Source organism: Prunus mume, linkage group LG1, assembly GCF_029339155.1.
Source record: "Prunus mume cultivar Tortuosa linkage group LG1, ASM2933915v1, whole genome shotgun sequence".
Taxonomy (NCBI): domain Eukaryota; kingdom Viridiplantae; phylum Streptophyta; class Magnoliopsida; order Rosales; family Rosaceae; genus Prunus; species Prunus mume.
The window spans coordinates 18,321,569-18,336,744 of record NC_142698.1 but is presented as its reverse complement, the minus strand read 5'-3'; the positions used below and the strand labels follow the sequence as shown (position 1 = coordinate 18,336,744).

The 15,176-nt window shown below is 37.1% G+C and overlaps 2 protein-coding genes across 5 annotated transcripts; both read right to left on the bottom strand.

Annotated features, from left to right (window-relative positions):
• Positions 1–1,368: 1,368 nt before the first annotated feature.
• ATG18H (autophagy 18h-like protein) lies at positions 1,369–9,628 on the bottom strand. Of its 4 annotated transcripts, none has more exons than XR_016127338.1 (10): positions 9,089–9,627; positions 7,291–7,746; positions 6,492–6,932; positions 5,868–6,113; positions 4,979–5,773; positions 4,720–4,895; positions 4,104–4,231; positions 3,485–4,015; positions 2,900–3,115; positions 1,369–1,904 (listed from the first exon to the last, which is right to left on the bottom strand). XR_016127338.1 is itself a non-coding variant. In XM_008248313.3 (9 exons), exons 1-9 carry the CDS (start codon positions 9,284–9,286, stop codon positions 3,046–3,048), a joined length of 2,976 nt encoding a protein of 991 aa, XP_008246535.2. In that variant the 5' UTR covers positions 9,287–9,628; the 3' UTR covers positions 2,735–3,045. The 4 variants fall into 4 exon arrangements, 2 of the variants coding, with proteins under 2 accessions (XP_008246535.2, XP_008246534.2); XR_016127339.1 differs by having other exon boundaries at positions 1,369–1,899; XM_008248313.3 differs by lacking the exon at positions 1,369–1,904 and having other exon boundaries at positions 2,735–3,050; positions 9,089–9,628.
• Positions 9,629–10,988: 1,360 nt separating this feature from the next.
• Positions 10,989–14,450, bottom strand: RBK2 (ROP binding protein kinases 2). Its single transcript, XM_089041419.1, is given in 11 exon segments — positions 10,989–11,297; positions 11,570–11,664; positions 11,667–11,718; positions 11,817–11,952; positions 12,035–12,114; positions 12,316–12,473; positions 12,549–12,800; positions 12,994–13,362; positions 13,442–13,548; positions 14,115–14,185; positions 14,373–14,450. Coding segments are annotated over 10 exon segments (1,470 nt in total). The 5' UTR covers positions 14,165–14,185; positions 14,373–14,450; the 3' UTR covers positions 10,989–11,126.
• Positions 14,451–15,176: the final 726 nt, after the last annotated feature.

Below are 15,176 nucleotides of genomic sequence, written 5' to 3'. Positions count from 1 at the left end.
AAACATTTGAGATTCTTTTTTTTATTTCAAGCGATAGTCTAAACTACATATAAGGGAATTTCTCTCACACACACAACTATGATGTCGTGGGAATTTGAGTGCAAACATTTGAGATTCTATATACGAAGATAAGAGAGATTTTAGGTCACAAAATAATACTGGTACTCTTTTTAACCCAAGAGAAGCAGAAGCTATATTATTCGAGTGACATGTGATGGGAAAATGACTTCAGACAATTCTCCATCCATATCTTCTGGATTTTTATTTTATTTTCTGGGATAGACTTTGTCATCATAATAACAATAATAAAAGCGAAATTTTAACATTTCTATGTACAAAGAGTTAAGTTGGTATGGCATAATAAATAAAGTACTGAACTTTTCTTGTCTGATGAATTCTCAACGGGCATGTGATAGCCTTTTATTTTTACCCTTTTCTCAAAAAAAATAAAAAATAAAAAATAAAAATTTATGTTTACCCAGTCCTCCATCCATCCATGATCCGTCCACCTTTCTTTTTCATTCGTACCCCTTCACAATATTTAACGTTGATCTCTCAATCTTTTCGAGATTCTTTATAATTAAATCGATGTTGCTCTTGTCTTTGTTGGGTTGTTTGCGTTGTTGCTGTTTGATTGGTTGGTACATTCGCATCGATAATTGGTTAATACCAGGTAACTGAAAAGAGGGACAATTTAGCAGAGCTTAGGCCTCAGTGACCCCATTGTTTCAGAGTACTAAATTGGCCCCACTTCTTCAAGCTCAGTAATAACTTGGTTCATCTTTCTATTTTTGGAGGGGTAATTTGGTGAGGGTAATTTTTGCAGGCATGGGACACGTGTCAGAAGCTCAAAGCATTGTGTGTGTGGGGGGGCACGCATATGGGATTTTTTTTTTGGACGAACGAATATGGGATTTTGGCTGCATTTGTTTGCAAATTGTCACAAATTTTGAGGCATCATTGGCGTTGGGTTGGGGAGAGGTTGGCATCTTACATGTAACATGTTGCTTGCAAGAGGCTGCGTTTGCATGATTGAATTCAAATGGGAAAATGATTTTTTTGTTAGGTTTCTGTGGGAAATGATGGGAATTTATAATAATAGCAACAAGATTTGGACCTTACTATTTACCCACTAGGGCAGTTCAAGATTGATGTGTGTTTCTTTTTTGTGGCTCAATTTGGATTGAGATCAATGTATGAGTTGTCACTCACAACCCTTATTGTTGATGATCAACTTTGTTGGGGCCTATGACTTCGGAGTTTGGATAAGCTTCCTTCATCTCATTGTTTCTTTGTTGAATTTTTGTTTTTGAGTCGATCTGTTATATCTTCTTATACCAATCAAACCAAATGTGATATCTTTTCACATATACAATTATCAAATTGATTGATGAATTACTGTGGGTCCTCGCTTAAATTACAAATCTTCTGTCTTTGACTCTTGACCCCAATTTCGTTCAACTTTGCTGACCAACAAAAACACTTTTTAGACATTTAGAACCATAAAGTAAAGAATGTTACTTTCAAGTACAGATGATTGAATTCTGATTATTCGTATATTGTAAGTCTCATATACATCAATAATTAAAATTAACTCATACATATACGGGCGACTGAATTTAGCACTATCTCCGAATCAACCGCATGCTAAAGATACTGCCTCCACCACTATCTAAGGATGGCTTAGCTTAGGGATTTTATTTTACTTACTCGAGTCAAGGACAATAGAGACCACATGGGAAGTTACTCATATGAACCCACATTGAACATTGATGACGACAAATCCAAGACCTCAAACGACAAAAGCCGACCGTTTTCGTACCGACCGGGCATGCCATAGTACCAACGTCACAGGGCCCAAACCAAACCAAAACCCAACCTAGCACCTTCTCCTCTCTTCTGTTCTGTATAGAGAGAATGAGATATTTAATCATGGCATTCAATCAAATTGGGTTCACATTTTTTCTAGGAGAGAGAGACAAGGGACCACTGCCCCATTCTATTCTGTATTCTCTTCCTGTCTTCCTCTTGATATGATATGAAGGGCATCAAAGTGGGTCCCAAAATTTAATACCATCTTCAAACATGAATTCATATTAGCATGGTAGGCCACAAAATTACAAGAATGTGGCATGTTTGGTAGAATCCAAAGCCATGGATCAAGAAGCTTTTTTCCCTCAATGTTTTCTCGTTACTAGTACCAGTAAATATTGTACATCACATCTTTTGTATTTATGGCAAATATTCTCCTTGTTTGGGAAAATTTTGAAATTGGCCACAATTTTTTTGAACAATTTTGAATTTTTTTGAACATTTTGTCTTTCTTGAAAACACAACCACACAACCACAACCATATGCACGCCATAAACACACAAATTCATACATGTGATAATGTGCATTGTACGTGATAATGTGCATTGTACGCATGTCTCTATTCTTATCCATTTTAAGTTGAACTTCTTTTTCTGTGTTTTTAATTTCTAGTTCATAAGAAGCTAGGCAGTCAATAATGTTCACATGCCTTTAGTTTTAGCCAATGAAAATTGAAATTATAAACTGACAAGACTGGAACCTAAGAAGCCAATGCCAAATAAATTAAATCCTCAAAGGCATTATAGGAAATTTTTTGTACAACTCCTATACCAAAAGAATGATGCTTGAATTGAACCCATATACAGAGATTGAATTAGAAAGCTCCAGACAATGAACTAATCACAAAAGCAAGGAATGCAACTTGTACAGTTATAATCTCTTTAGATTTTCACTTTATTCTTTTTTTTTTCCTTTTGTTTGAAGAATGAACAATGTTACGCATCACATAAAGAACCTGTCCACACAAATCATTTCTATTATGGATCTCAATTTACAACATTTACATGAGAATTAGAAGGGGAGGTACCAGGCATTTGCCCCAGCAGCAGCACCATGACGAACCAAAGATTAAGTCAGTAGCATCTCCATCGTTGAAAAGAAACAACTTCAATTCTGAAACTTCATCAATTAAATTCCACACCAGCATTTGGCTGAGGTTTGGCCAATCTTTTTTTAACCTTTTGAAAAATAAGAAAAGGTCTGATTACTTTGCTAGAATTTGAGCACTGAAAGGTACATCATCCTGCAACAGAGTATGGAAACATCAATGGATAGCCATTCCACTTTTCCAACATAGAATCATATGTCACATGCTATTCCCAACCGGTTCCATTGATACTATGTCCAAACTTATTGTTCATAAAAATCCAAAAGCATGTACAAAGCAGGATCATTGCGAAAGTGTTAGATAGCAGGCATGCGACGCCAATATGGTATCAATGAAATCCAGTAAAATAATAATTGATTACGCCACATTTGACAATGCTAGAAAACACAATAAACAAGTATAGCAGGGGTCAGCACTCAAGCAGCATTCATCTTTTATGTAAATATCCAAAAATAAGGAAATTGAATATAAAAGTGAACAAGTGGTACATGTTTATGGTCCTACCTTCCTCTGAGAAGGCAAATATACCACCAAGCATTTCATCACTGTCACCAACTTCCTCGCATTTCCCCCTATCACGGGGGCTGCTGCTATCCACATCAGTTACAACTTCAGTTGATTCACGAAAGTTGCTCAGAGGCGATGCTTTACAATAGCCCTCATGGAAAAATTGCTCAAAATCCAGCGATTCTTGTACTGGTCCCTCATCGAGGATGTTCATACTCAGATCAGAACGGTTAGAACTTATATTGGAACCTTCACTGGCCCCACCACTATTCACCGACTGAACCTCTTTTGCAAAAGTTCTATCGGCTGAAAGGGAGCTGGTCGTTAAAGTGGATAGACTATTTGAATAATTACTATTCTCAACAAGAGAAACACCTGAGATAGGTTGTTTCGAAGATATTAACATAATATTTTTGTTTGTGGAGCTTTGGTTCAGTAGAGGTGAGTCAGGTGACACCAAAAAAGATCTCCCTCTTTTTTCGCCATTACGTCCACTCCCGGGTTGGTGAATGGGTGGATAAGAATCACCTAACAATTCATTAAAAAAATAAAAGTGGCATTAGAAAGTCCTTCTACTGATAAAACAATGATATTACATCATAAACACTTATCTTACCAACATCTGGGTTTTCAGCTGAGCCAGTAGGTGCCACCTTGTCATCAGAAATACCACCCTTTTCCTGAAAGTTTTCTTTAGCTTCATGAGAATCAGAAGATGAACTTGAGTATCCTCCAACTACACGCCTGCATAAAGCACCCAAAAAAACTAATTAGTGGTTAATATATTCAAAAGTTATTTTAGTTATACTATTGAGTTAATAATTTGGAAACACCAGGCTCACAGAACATACAAGCCTCATGAGACATGTAAGTTTGGACAATTTAAAGAACACAATAAAGGTCGTGTTAAAAAATATGAACAGTCCATTTTTCTTCATCTTCCATATAAATTAGGGCCGTAAAAATATAGCTTTCCAGAAAAAGTCATCAAACCATACAGAACCACCATCATCAGAAAAAAGTCCTCATAAATACAGATTTTCAGGGAAGTAATAACCCTCAACAAGCAAGAAAAAGAAATATAAGATGGATCCATATGAAATGCTACAGAACGAATAAAGGCACAAATTCATTTCCATGTTAACATAAATAATAAGGTAGTTACCAGAGGGGTAGAATAAGATAATAATAGCAAGGATACCACAACTTGATGAATACAACAGCTAAATTACCTGCCACTCCATTCAGACTGAAATCTATGAAAAGGATGAACAACAGGTAGCAAATCCTTCCGCCTAATTTCCACCTCGTGAACAGGAACCTTCTCTATTTCCATCTCTCCTCCAGTAAGATCCTTAGTGAAATTTAGCTCACTAGCCCCCAACGGACTCATTGTATAGAAATATATCTAACAAATAAATGAAAGGATCACAAACATATTTAATAATGCTGACAATCAAAGGGATCTCACTGTCAAAATATAAAAGGTACCTTAGACTTTTGCCAGATTGGAATCCTTCCAGAATTGATATGAACCTCAGCGTTGGAGAGATACAAGTGAGATCGCTCAAGGGGTTTTACCAACTCCTTATCCCCAATATCATTGTCATCACATTCAGAACTATCCATGACTGTCTCCACATATTCTTGTTTCCCAAGCATAATCCCGGAAATGCATTCCTCTCTTTCAGGCCAATCATTTCTTCGGCAAACATCCCACCATTGAAGAGGCTCAACTCTCACTCGCAAATCTTCATCCTGTATCTGCACTGAAGAACCTGGCCCTGTTCTTGAAGCAGCTTCACCTGGCTCTCCCCCCACTGATGGAAGTAGTTTATATTGAATTGCATAACCAGAAGGAGTGTAAACCAATAGGTTCTCCAAAGCAGTGACCTTCGCGTGAGAAGATTGCAGATCATGAGGTAAAGAACTATGGAATACAGTGGCAACAGCCCCAGACGGAATGGAAGCCTTTCCTGCTGCAGAAGATGCAGCATTACTAACTGTGTTGAGCCACCCGGAGTTATTATTCTTTATTCTGCTAACCACAGAAAGGGTAACTGCCGGTGGTGGAGAAAAAGGTTGCTGATTTGTCATGAAATAAGGAGTAGACCACCATGGTGCAGATGGAACTGGTGAAAGAGTAGGCCCATCAACATGAGAGTTCTGAATTTGAAGAATTGTGTCACCACCAAAGGGGGACAAAGCAAAAATATGGCATGTCCCCCTGGATGAAACAATTGCAATCCATTGACTATATTGACTAAAACAGATGTCTTGGATCACCTGTATAATAAGCACAAGGAAAAACAAAGCCCAGATCAACATATGAACATAATAGAAAGAGCATAAGAGAACCCATTTAAAGGCCAAAACGTACAGCAGATGTCATGCCACGATGTAGCTTGTAAAGGTGCACATGAGAAGAAGTCCAGTCATAGCTTTGAGTGCCTGATCCATTATGCGAGCAGGATGGCATTATTCGAAAAATGTTGATATTGTTTCCATGTATTGAGGCGGTAACAAGAAGAGTCCCACTTGGGTCAAAACATAGAGCAGAAATGGGACTAGTATGTGCCCTAAATTGTGATACAACAGCTCTGGAAAGAAAGTCTTTTACAACAACCTGCAAAGACCATTTTGAGTAAGTAAATATGCTTCAATCAGATTTGCTGAACGTAATAACGTAAAACATTGTGACACTATAAAAACCAACCACATCCCGCTGTTATTTAGTATCGGGTTTTTCTAAACTATTGAGCAATAGTAAAAAATAATAGTAGTAGTAGTAGTAGTAATAATAATAATAATAATAATAACTATTGAGCAATAGTAAGTACGTGGTAGATTCTTAAGCTCACCTCAAACAGATTGTCTCAAGGAAATGGAATTTATAACTCAAAATATAAATAATAAATCCTTTCTTTTTTATAAGTACGCTGTGAAACAATGATGATTCCAGTGTAAGATTAAAATATAATTTTCAGCTAGAAAGAAAACTTACCATTCCAGCAATATCTGTTTCTGTTGAATGTGATGCAACCCTCCCAACTTTCCAGCTAGAATTTGATGACACAGGAGAGCTGGAACCATCGGGTATAAACTCTTGATAGTACTTGGACAAGGTTTTGTAACCCATGTCTCCCAGATTCAGTAAACCAGTTGCTAACTGTTTACTAGATTCCATTGCATATCGAGCCATCAGACTCCCACTGCTTGGTGAAGTTGATGGACTAACACCTGGAGGAGTAAGACTTTGCGGACTGAGGCGGCCTGTGTTTGACAGCAGAGGGTTGTTGGAAGCATAAGCCAACCACCTGGGACCAACAGCCATGGGACCATATCCAATATTGACCCCAACCAGTCCTTGAACTCCCAACTGGGGGACAGGATAAGTAAGGACACTGAATTTGTTCTCAAGAGTGACAGCATCAAAGCAGTATATCTGCCAACAAACAGTTGGAAAACAAAAAGAACTTAAGCCAGGTTCGAATACTTTTCATTACCTATTTAGTCATATGAATTACATAACATTCATATTTAAACGATGTAGCTTCTGCAGTGAATGTCTGAAACCAGTAACCTACAACCATCCAATCTGGTTCTTCTGGTTTATTAAAGGAACATGGTGAACTTTCCACACACACACACACACACACACACACACACACACAAACATCTATAAGATGATACAGTTATTCAGCCTCTACAGTTTGGCTGGAAGGAGAAGAGAAAAAAAGTAAAGCAATGCATTCCCAAATGCATATAATATTAATGAATACTTGGGATAAGTTAATGCTTACTTGTGATGCAAGACCAACGGCTACTATTTGAGGACTGCATCTAACCATATACACAGTTGAACGGAATCTCAGAACATGAACATAATTGCAAGACCTTAGCGAATAAAACCGAACAGCTGTAGGAGACAAAGGAGAGTTTCCTGTTTGAGGCTCAGTATGACCATTGACCAACCCCTCTCTCCCTGTTTGCATCATACCTGAGCTCTTTGATTCATCACAAGCAACAACCATGAGTAAAGGATGTGAAGATCTGAATCCTTCCTGACCCTCACACTTTGCAGGCAGGGGTTGCATCTGTAAGAATGTAACTGGATCATCACGCCTCGATGCAAGTTCATTGACATTAGAGGCATCTTCAACATCCAAGACTTGAAAGCCATTGGAATAACCGAGTAGTAGAACATGTTTGAAGGAAGATGGACCAAGCTCTACTCTGTCAAAGCAAGCCCACAGCACCTGTTTGCCACAACAAATTAAACTACACTGATACATCGAATCTAATAACAGATTGTACACAAAGAAGTTACTCAAACCCATTAAATCAATTGCATTTCATGTATGTTCTTGTTGGTTCTATATCATAAGGCAAACAAAGCATTTGACTGTAGAAAATGTTGAAAGTGTACACACTGGCTCTTACAACTTCCAGTTTTTTTAAAGCAATGCCACACTAATTCCATGACTCACCATTTTACAACCATCCACAGCTCTTATTTACTCATACATCTCACAGTTTAAACATATACCATCATCATACAGAAAATTCCAGGTTTCCAAAATCATGTTTTTGTTATATTTTGACTTCTATCTTAGAATTTGGACACAATATACTCCAGGATTTTCTTACATGTATATGCTAGGTTTGAAATGGTAACGGTCTACTGGACATTAATTGGATGATTGTTTCAATGAAAAACATCAAAACCTCATGGACAGGGTACATAATAATGTTCCACAATATCCATATCCTTCAGACAGCATAAGATTATCAATTTGATCACCATCAATAAATAATAATGGCTGCCATCATCCAAAAATGATATTACCATTCAACATTCTTAAATTTCCCCGGGCCATATCCATATCCAATATGATCCAATATCAACATTCTCAGATTATCAATTTGATCACCATCAATATATGTCTGATCATAAATTGGCTGTATTTCAACTTCTTTATTAATTAATTAATCAGGACTTCATTTATTCCCATCCTCAAAATACTAACCACTCTAAAACATCAGTTCTGACAAGCACAACAATTAAGTTGGAGTGTCCACTTTCGAAAACACTCAATTTCACATGAAGCACAACAGCCAAGCTCTTCATTCATTCTCCGCCCTCATTATCCGACCAACCAAACATATTTAAACTGAAGAAAATTCAATTTCACGAGCCAACCATTCACTCCAAATGAAAATTCAAAATCCCCTCACATTTTAATTGTTCTCCTTCAATTTTCTCAACAATCGAGCACAAAGCTTGAGCTCTTCATTTCACTCTCTGCCAAATTAAATCACATTAACTCAAAAAGAAGACAAAAAAAGAAAACTCAAAACTCCCTCACTTTCTAATTGTCTTTCCCTCAAATTTGCCTCAGCAACTAAACACAAATAACTAAGTAAAAATTAAAATTTCGTTTTCATATCCTTTATCCTTCAATTTTACCTGTTACCAAACAAAAAAAACAACACAATTTCCCGAAAATCAATTGCTAAACCTGTTCTCCAATTCCACAAACTTCCTAATCAAGGAACATGCAAATAAACAAATTTTAAATTTTTAAAACGAAATTAAACCTGGTCGCGGCAATCGTGAGGATCAGCGGAGATGGAGGCGGCGACGGAGGCGCCGGCTGACCGGACACCGGAAGAGGCGGTTTTAATGCAAGAAGAAATGAATTTCAGAGAATTAGGAAGGAAGCCATTAGTATTGCTATGATGGTGATGATTAGTCTGAACAAGCTTGCTATTATTGTTGTTCTGGTTCTTCTTCATAGTCAGGCAATAAGAGCCCGGGGAATGCAACCCGCCACCGGAGAGTTACCGCGAGTGGGAGGAGTGGACCCCACCGCCGACGACGGTCGCCGACTTAAGGCGATCAGCAATAGCATAAGATAGTTGGGTGAGGAGGAGGGGGATTGGAACGGCGTCGTTTTTTACGGAGGGAGGGAAGGTGGTGGTGGTGGTTGAGTTTTGACCTTGGAAGGCTTTGAAATGGAGACGGTTCGTTTCGGTTTGTACTGGAAATGTGGGTTTCTCTCTCTCCCTCTCTCTATCTGGCTTTTTAGTTTTGTTTTTGCTTTAGACTCCCTCTCTCCCTCTCTCTCTGTGCTTGCCTGGTGTTAATTGCACTGTAAGCTAATTTGGGGAAATGTCGAATGTATCCCAGTAGGATTTGGATAATCTCGTTGGTTCCCTATGGAATTTATTGACAATTAAAATGAAAACGAAAATGGTTGCAAATTTACGATTTTGCCCTCACGCGTATTTCTATTTGAAACAAAACCCTCTAAACATGAGTTTAAGCCAGTTGGTCAAAGTAATGAGATGAGATCCTTTACACCAAAGTTTGAATTTACCTCTTGTAAATCATATTAATTTAGGCTATCGTTTGTATAAAAAAGGAAAAAATAATCTATTTTTTTTTGAGAAAAAATATATCTTTCGTGTGTTAATTTTGTTGTTGTTGTAGTTGGAATTTTTCATGTTTTCTATTGGGTGAGAAATTCTTCATTCATATTTATCCATTTAATCTTGTATAGCCAAAAACAAAAACAAAAAACATGTATTGGTAAATGATAATTGATTTAAAACTTTCCTTATTTTTTTTACAGAAATTCATAGATTAGTGAGTCAATGTATCAACCAAAAAAAAAAAAAAGATCTAAATTTCCCTTGATATAATATTTAATCCAGAATTGAAGAAGTTCCCATATTTAAATTTTTTAGGATTTCGTTGTTTTCTCCCTTTCTTGAATCACATAATATGGGGTCAAACTAGTCTTTTTGAATCTTATTTGAAGCATTGAAGGCCAATTAGGGTCAATATCAGTATTTGATGAAAGTGTTGGGGGCCAAACGGGATTAGTGGGAACTCTCGGGGAGACCTATGATATTATAGACATAACGTAAGGAATAATATAATTTGAAAAACAGGGGACATTTGGTTCCTTTACGACAAGGGACGAGAATATCTTAAGCCAAGATGCGGAACACAACACGTTTGTTTCTTTTTGTTTTTTTTAATGGACAACGGTGGTATGATTATTTGCTGTCATCTCTTAACAGGAAAGAAATCTGAGATTGACTTTTTTTTCATATATGAAAATTAATCTAAAGTAGAAAAAGTACCAGATTATTATGTTGGGCCAGTTACATTTTGGATATGGACCTTTTTTAACGACCCACCCCCAATGAGAAAAATCAACCAACTCTTCATTTCAGACCAAAGAACAAATATTTTGAACATAAAAAATTCATTAAACAAGCAAATATTAAGTAGAGTTGAAGAACTCATCCCATGAGGCTCAAATTTTTCTTCCAAACAAAGTAAAAATCCAACAAGTTTGAGCAATGGAAGAACAAAAGCGGTGCCATTCGGGTGTTCATATGGAAAGGAAAAACCTTTTTTTTTTTTTACATGGAATTCATGGCATCTGACATGAATTTACATGATAGACAGAAGCCACAGTTTCAGTGATGAGAGAGTGCTTTCAAGCACCATGAAGATCAATATAAAACCAGTTGACTTCCATGGGACTTGCAAGCACCCCTAGAAAAGAGTCTATGAGAACTGCTATAATTAAACATTGTTCAAATATTCTCTCCACCTGTTTCAAGAACCAAAAGCAACCTGCTTGTGACGGTTGAGATCGCCCAGATACTTGGTTGAATTATATTCTTGTGCATCCAACAGTTCTTCCGAGTATGTTCTTTGATGAGACCTCCTTTTCGATTCTTTTGCGCAGTTCGATACATATTCATCACCTCTTAGAAGTACCACAATCTGCACCCAACCAAAGAATTGTTCATCAATCTGCCATCCCATACAATACATTTTTCAAAGCATCTAAAGGGTAGGTAGTATGAACTCCTTCCTAATCCTTCTTTTTGTTTTCTTTTGGTTTTAAATGCAGTTACAATTTTATAGTCTGCCACAACACAATGTTAGATCACATTCAGGCCAGTCATATTCTGCCATAACTTCTTCTGATTGTGAACTTACACAAACCATGAAAATATGAAGCACATAGATATGCATCTTTAATTTGTACTTGCCTGACTCATTCGCGGACGTAAAATAGAAGACTGCTCAATGCATAAAGATGCAGTCAAAACCACATGATCCATCTCTTTCTGGTCATAGTTGTCACAATAGAAGGATCAACAAGCTCCTTGATCTCATTGTTATCAAGCAAAGGCTTTGCCTACAACAGAGAAAAAAAATAATTAAAAAGGGAGCCAGGACTTGTATATATTGACATCATGAGATGATATGTTTCAAACTATGCAGAAGCAAATTTACCCAAATTACAACACTTTTCTGAGAATCATCCAGAGCTGGACGCCCGCTGATAAGCTCCAAAAGTAGGACTCCAAAAGAATAAACATCTGTTTTTTCATCAACTATTCCATGCATGAAATATTCAGGGGCAAAATACCTGCCATTTAAGGGTATAATGAAGAAATTGAACTATAAAGAGCGTTATTTAACTGTAAAATGACACAGGCTACCATACATACCCGAATGTGCCCTCAGATTTTGAGACATTGTGATGAGTCCATTGTTTGGGTAGCCACTTTGCAAGCCCAAAATCACATATCTGGTATAAATTGGCATACTGATCAGTAAGTCAAATTTAAAGCGATAAACAAAAACGAGACATAGTTTAGTAGTGTTAATTGTTCTTTGCCAATACGAAAGAGGCAATCATCATTCACAGTTTTCTACATTGCCATAACTGTTTGTTATCCTTGGCTACACATTATGATAAAAACAAACCAACAGCAGAAAGAGGAAATACCTGAGGCACAAAATCCTCTGTAAGTAGAATATTATCAGCCTTAATATCTCTATGAATGATTCGCCTCTGACAACTCTCATGAAGATACAGCAGACCATCTGCTATCCCCAAAGCGATTTTATATCTTTTACTCCAATCCAGTTTGTTAGCCTTCAGACCTGGAATACGCGGAATACTTAAGAAATCCATAAAAGTTTAAATTAAGAACATGAATTTACAAATTGTGATCATACCGTGCAGGAGAGATCCTAAACTCCCAAGTGAAGATAATTCAAAAACAAGGTGCATTCCTCCTTCAACGCAACATCCAATTAACTTAGCAGTGTTAGGATGATCTACGTGAGCTATAATGCCAAGTTCAGATAGAAAGCCTGCTGTTTTCTCATCTGATGTTCCTTTAGTCAGCCGCTTTACTGCTATAAGCTGCCCATTTTTCAAACAACCCTTATAAACTTCGGAATAGCCACCCTTACCAATTGTATTTTCTGCAAGAAATAGGAACCAGGAAGAAAATATCATAATCAAGATGAAAAATAAGACTTCCATTTGAAGTTTCTATATGGATTAAATTCAAGTCAGTAGTCTTGCATTTGCAGTTTTGTAAATTCTGCTATAAATGTGAAACAAATGAGTCTCATATTGGATAGTAGGTTTAAATTTGTGGACGAAATTACTGACCATTGTTAAAATTATTGGTCGCCCTTTGGAGGTCAGAGAAGGTAAAGGTCACCAGCGAAGACTTGAAGTTGTATATATTAGCTAGTCCTGGATTCTCTCTTGCACTCCTGATCCTTCTTCTTGATGATATCTTTGGCACGCCAAGAGGAGGGAAGGAGGCTAAGCGCTTAATTGATCTTTTACTCCATAATTTAAAAAACTTACGCCAGTGAGAACGTGAACTTGAATTTGGACAAGGAGCTTCTGATTCTGTTGTGCTGTTTTCAGAAACACTAGTTTCAGATTCAAAGCTTCTTATGCAAACTTCTAAAACTCCTCTAGGAGTTTGGGCATCTTCTTTCTCCTTTTCTATGTCCAAACATCTCAAATCTACAGAGAAGAAACCAAGCATTATGACAGAAGAATTAGAACATGGAAACAGATAAACACAAAGAGGAAAGGAAGTTGCCTTGGGCAGAAGCACAAGGAAGTAGAACACCTCTTCTTTTCTGCTTCACCTTAGAAACCTCGTCTGGTGCCTTCACCGTTAAGTTTTCAGGATCCTTTCCAGCCCCCCTGGATAGAAGTAAATCAAAATGTTGGCAAAGAATCTATAATCACAAAAAATGAAGGAAGTGAAAATCAGAATCTGCATCTCTGAAAGGGCAGATATAAGCCAGCCATCACGGCTCTAGTGAAGGATTAAAAAGGCTAAGACATTCCCTTAAAAAGTTATTTCCTCAATTTCAGACTCAAAATCAATATATCATCCACCACTTGAAACAGGACAGGAAAGGTACAAGAATTTCCAAGGGTTCCTAATACTGAATGATGCTGCAAACTTGCCAAAGTGCCAGAAAGGAAAGAGATTTATGCCATTCTTTGCCATTGCACAGACATTGAAAATCCAAAAGATCGCAAGCCAAAAAACCAATAGAAAAGCTTAGAAAAAGGATAAACAAAAGAAAGAAAAATCATCTCAGTTTTGCAGAAAAGACCACAGCTTTTACATTGGCATACATAATCCACAAGACCCACAAGCTGAACCTCAACATAAAACATTACAAAATGGTAAAATTTTAAAAACATGAAGGTATAAGGTATACCCAAATGAGAGAACATGGGGGAGAAAGCACACATACCATAGACAATAAGGTCCCTGCTCTTCACCATCCGCCATGAACACTGTCATAAACCAGCAAGAACCACTAGCCTGGCCAAGCAAAATACAAAATAGTCTCAACAAGAAGGCCCTGCTAATCTCTCTTTTAAAGGCAAAAATATTTTATTTTTCTAAAGCTACAAAATCTTCTTGTTATTATCCATAAGTAAAAGAGAAGGGAATCTAGAAACTAAATATGGAAGAGCCTCGCATTCATTATTGTCTTAAGTTTGTTTACTCTTTCTCTTTCCTTTTTCACACTGTTTTCTCTCCCTTTCGTTGAATTTTTTACATCGGTCCGAAAGAGTCGCTGCTGCGTCGAACTGGGTTACTGACAAGTGTTCAAAGCTCGACAGCGACTTCTGCTCTCAACCTTAAACCGAGTGAGAGAAAGTTTCACACAGAGAGAGAGAGAGAGAGAGAGAGAGAGTGGACGTTGGTCGTGGTTTGATTAAATTCTTGCGTCTTTCCACAAATTTAATATGTTGGCCTTGGTTTGTGAGACATCCTCACTAATTTGTTGGCACAGTTAAAATGCCAAGCTTTTCAATCTTGGGCTTCTTAATTTGTTTTTTAAGTAATTATATTTGCCCCAAATTCAACTAGGGTAATCTACCACAGAATCCTCCCATAAGGAAGGATGATCCATTTTTGGATCTTCCCTTTGGATATGTGCAATCTACTTGGTTGATATTGAGGTTTCACTTTTATGGAAGAATCTCAAAGAAAAAAAAAGATTAAGATTTTACCAAATACATGAAAATGTTAGGATTTTGAAATGATTAAGTGCACTAAAATATTTGAAATCCATGCATTTCTTTTTATTTCATTCCAAAGAAATACATAAGAGGCCACATTTAATAAAAGTAGATGTTGCATCATTGGGCAAAAGTTGTTTCCGAGAAAGCATATTCACGGGCTCCTTTGCATTTCTTCATTTATGTTGGGATTCAGAAAGTACAAATAGTATCTAAAAAAGTGTTCCGCTAGTATAGAAGAGTCCTCGAGTAGAGCGCGAATAATTCCACCATTACATGTACGC

Coding starts and splice junctions, on each gene's coding strand:
- ATG18H (XM_008248313.3), bottom strand. CDS start 9,286: ATGAAGAAGAACCAGAACAACAATAATAGCAAGCTTGTTCAGACTAAT. Junction 6,114..6,491: donor AAACAGATATTGCTGGAATG/GTAAGTTTTCTT, acceptor TGGTCTTTGCAG/GTTGTTGTAAAAGACTTTCT. Junction 5,774..5,867: donor ATCGTGGCATGACATCTGCT/GTACGTTTTGGC, acceptor CTTATTATACAG/GTGATCCAAGACATCTGTTT.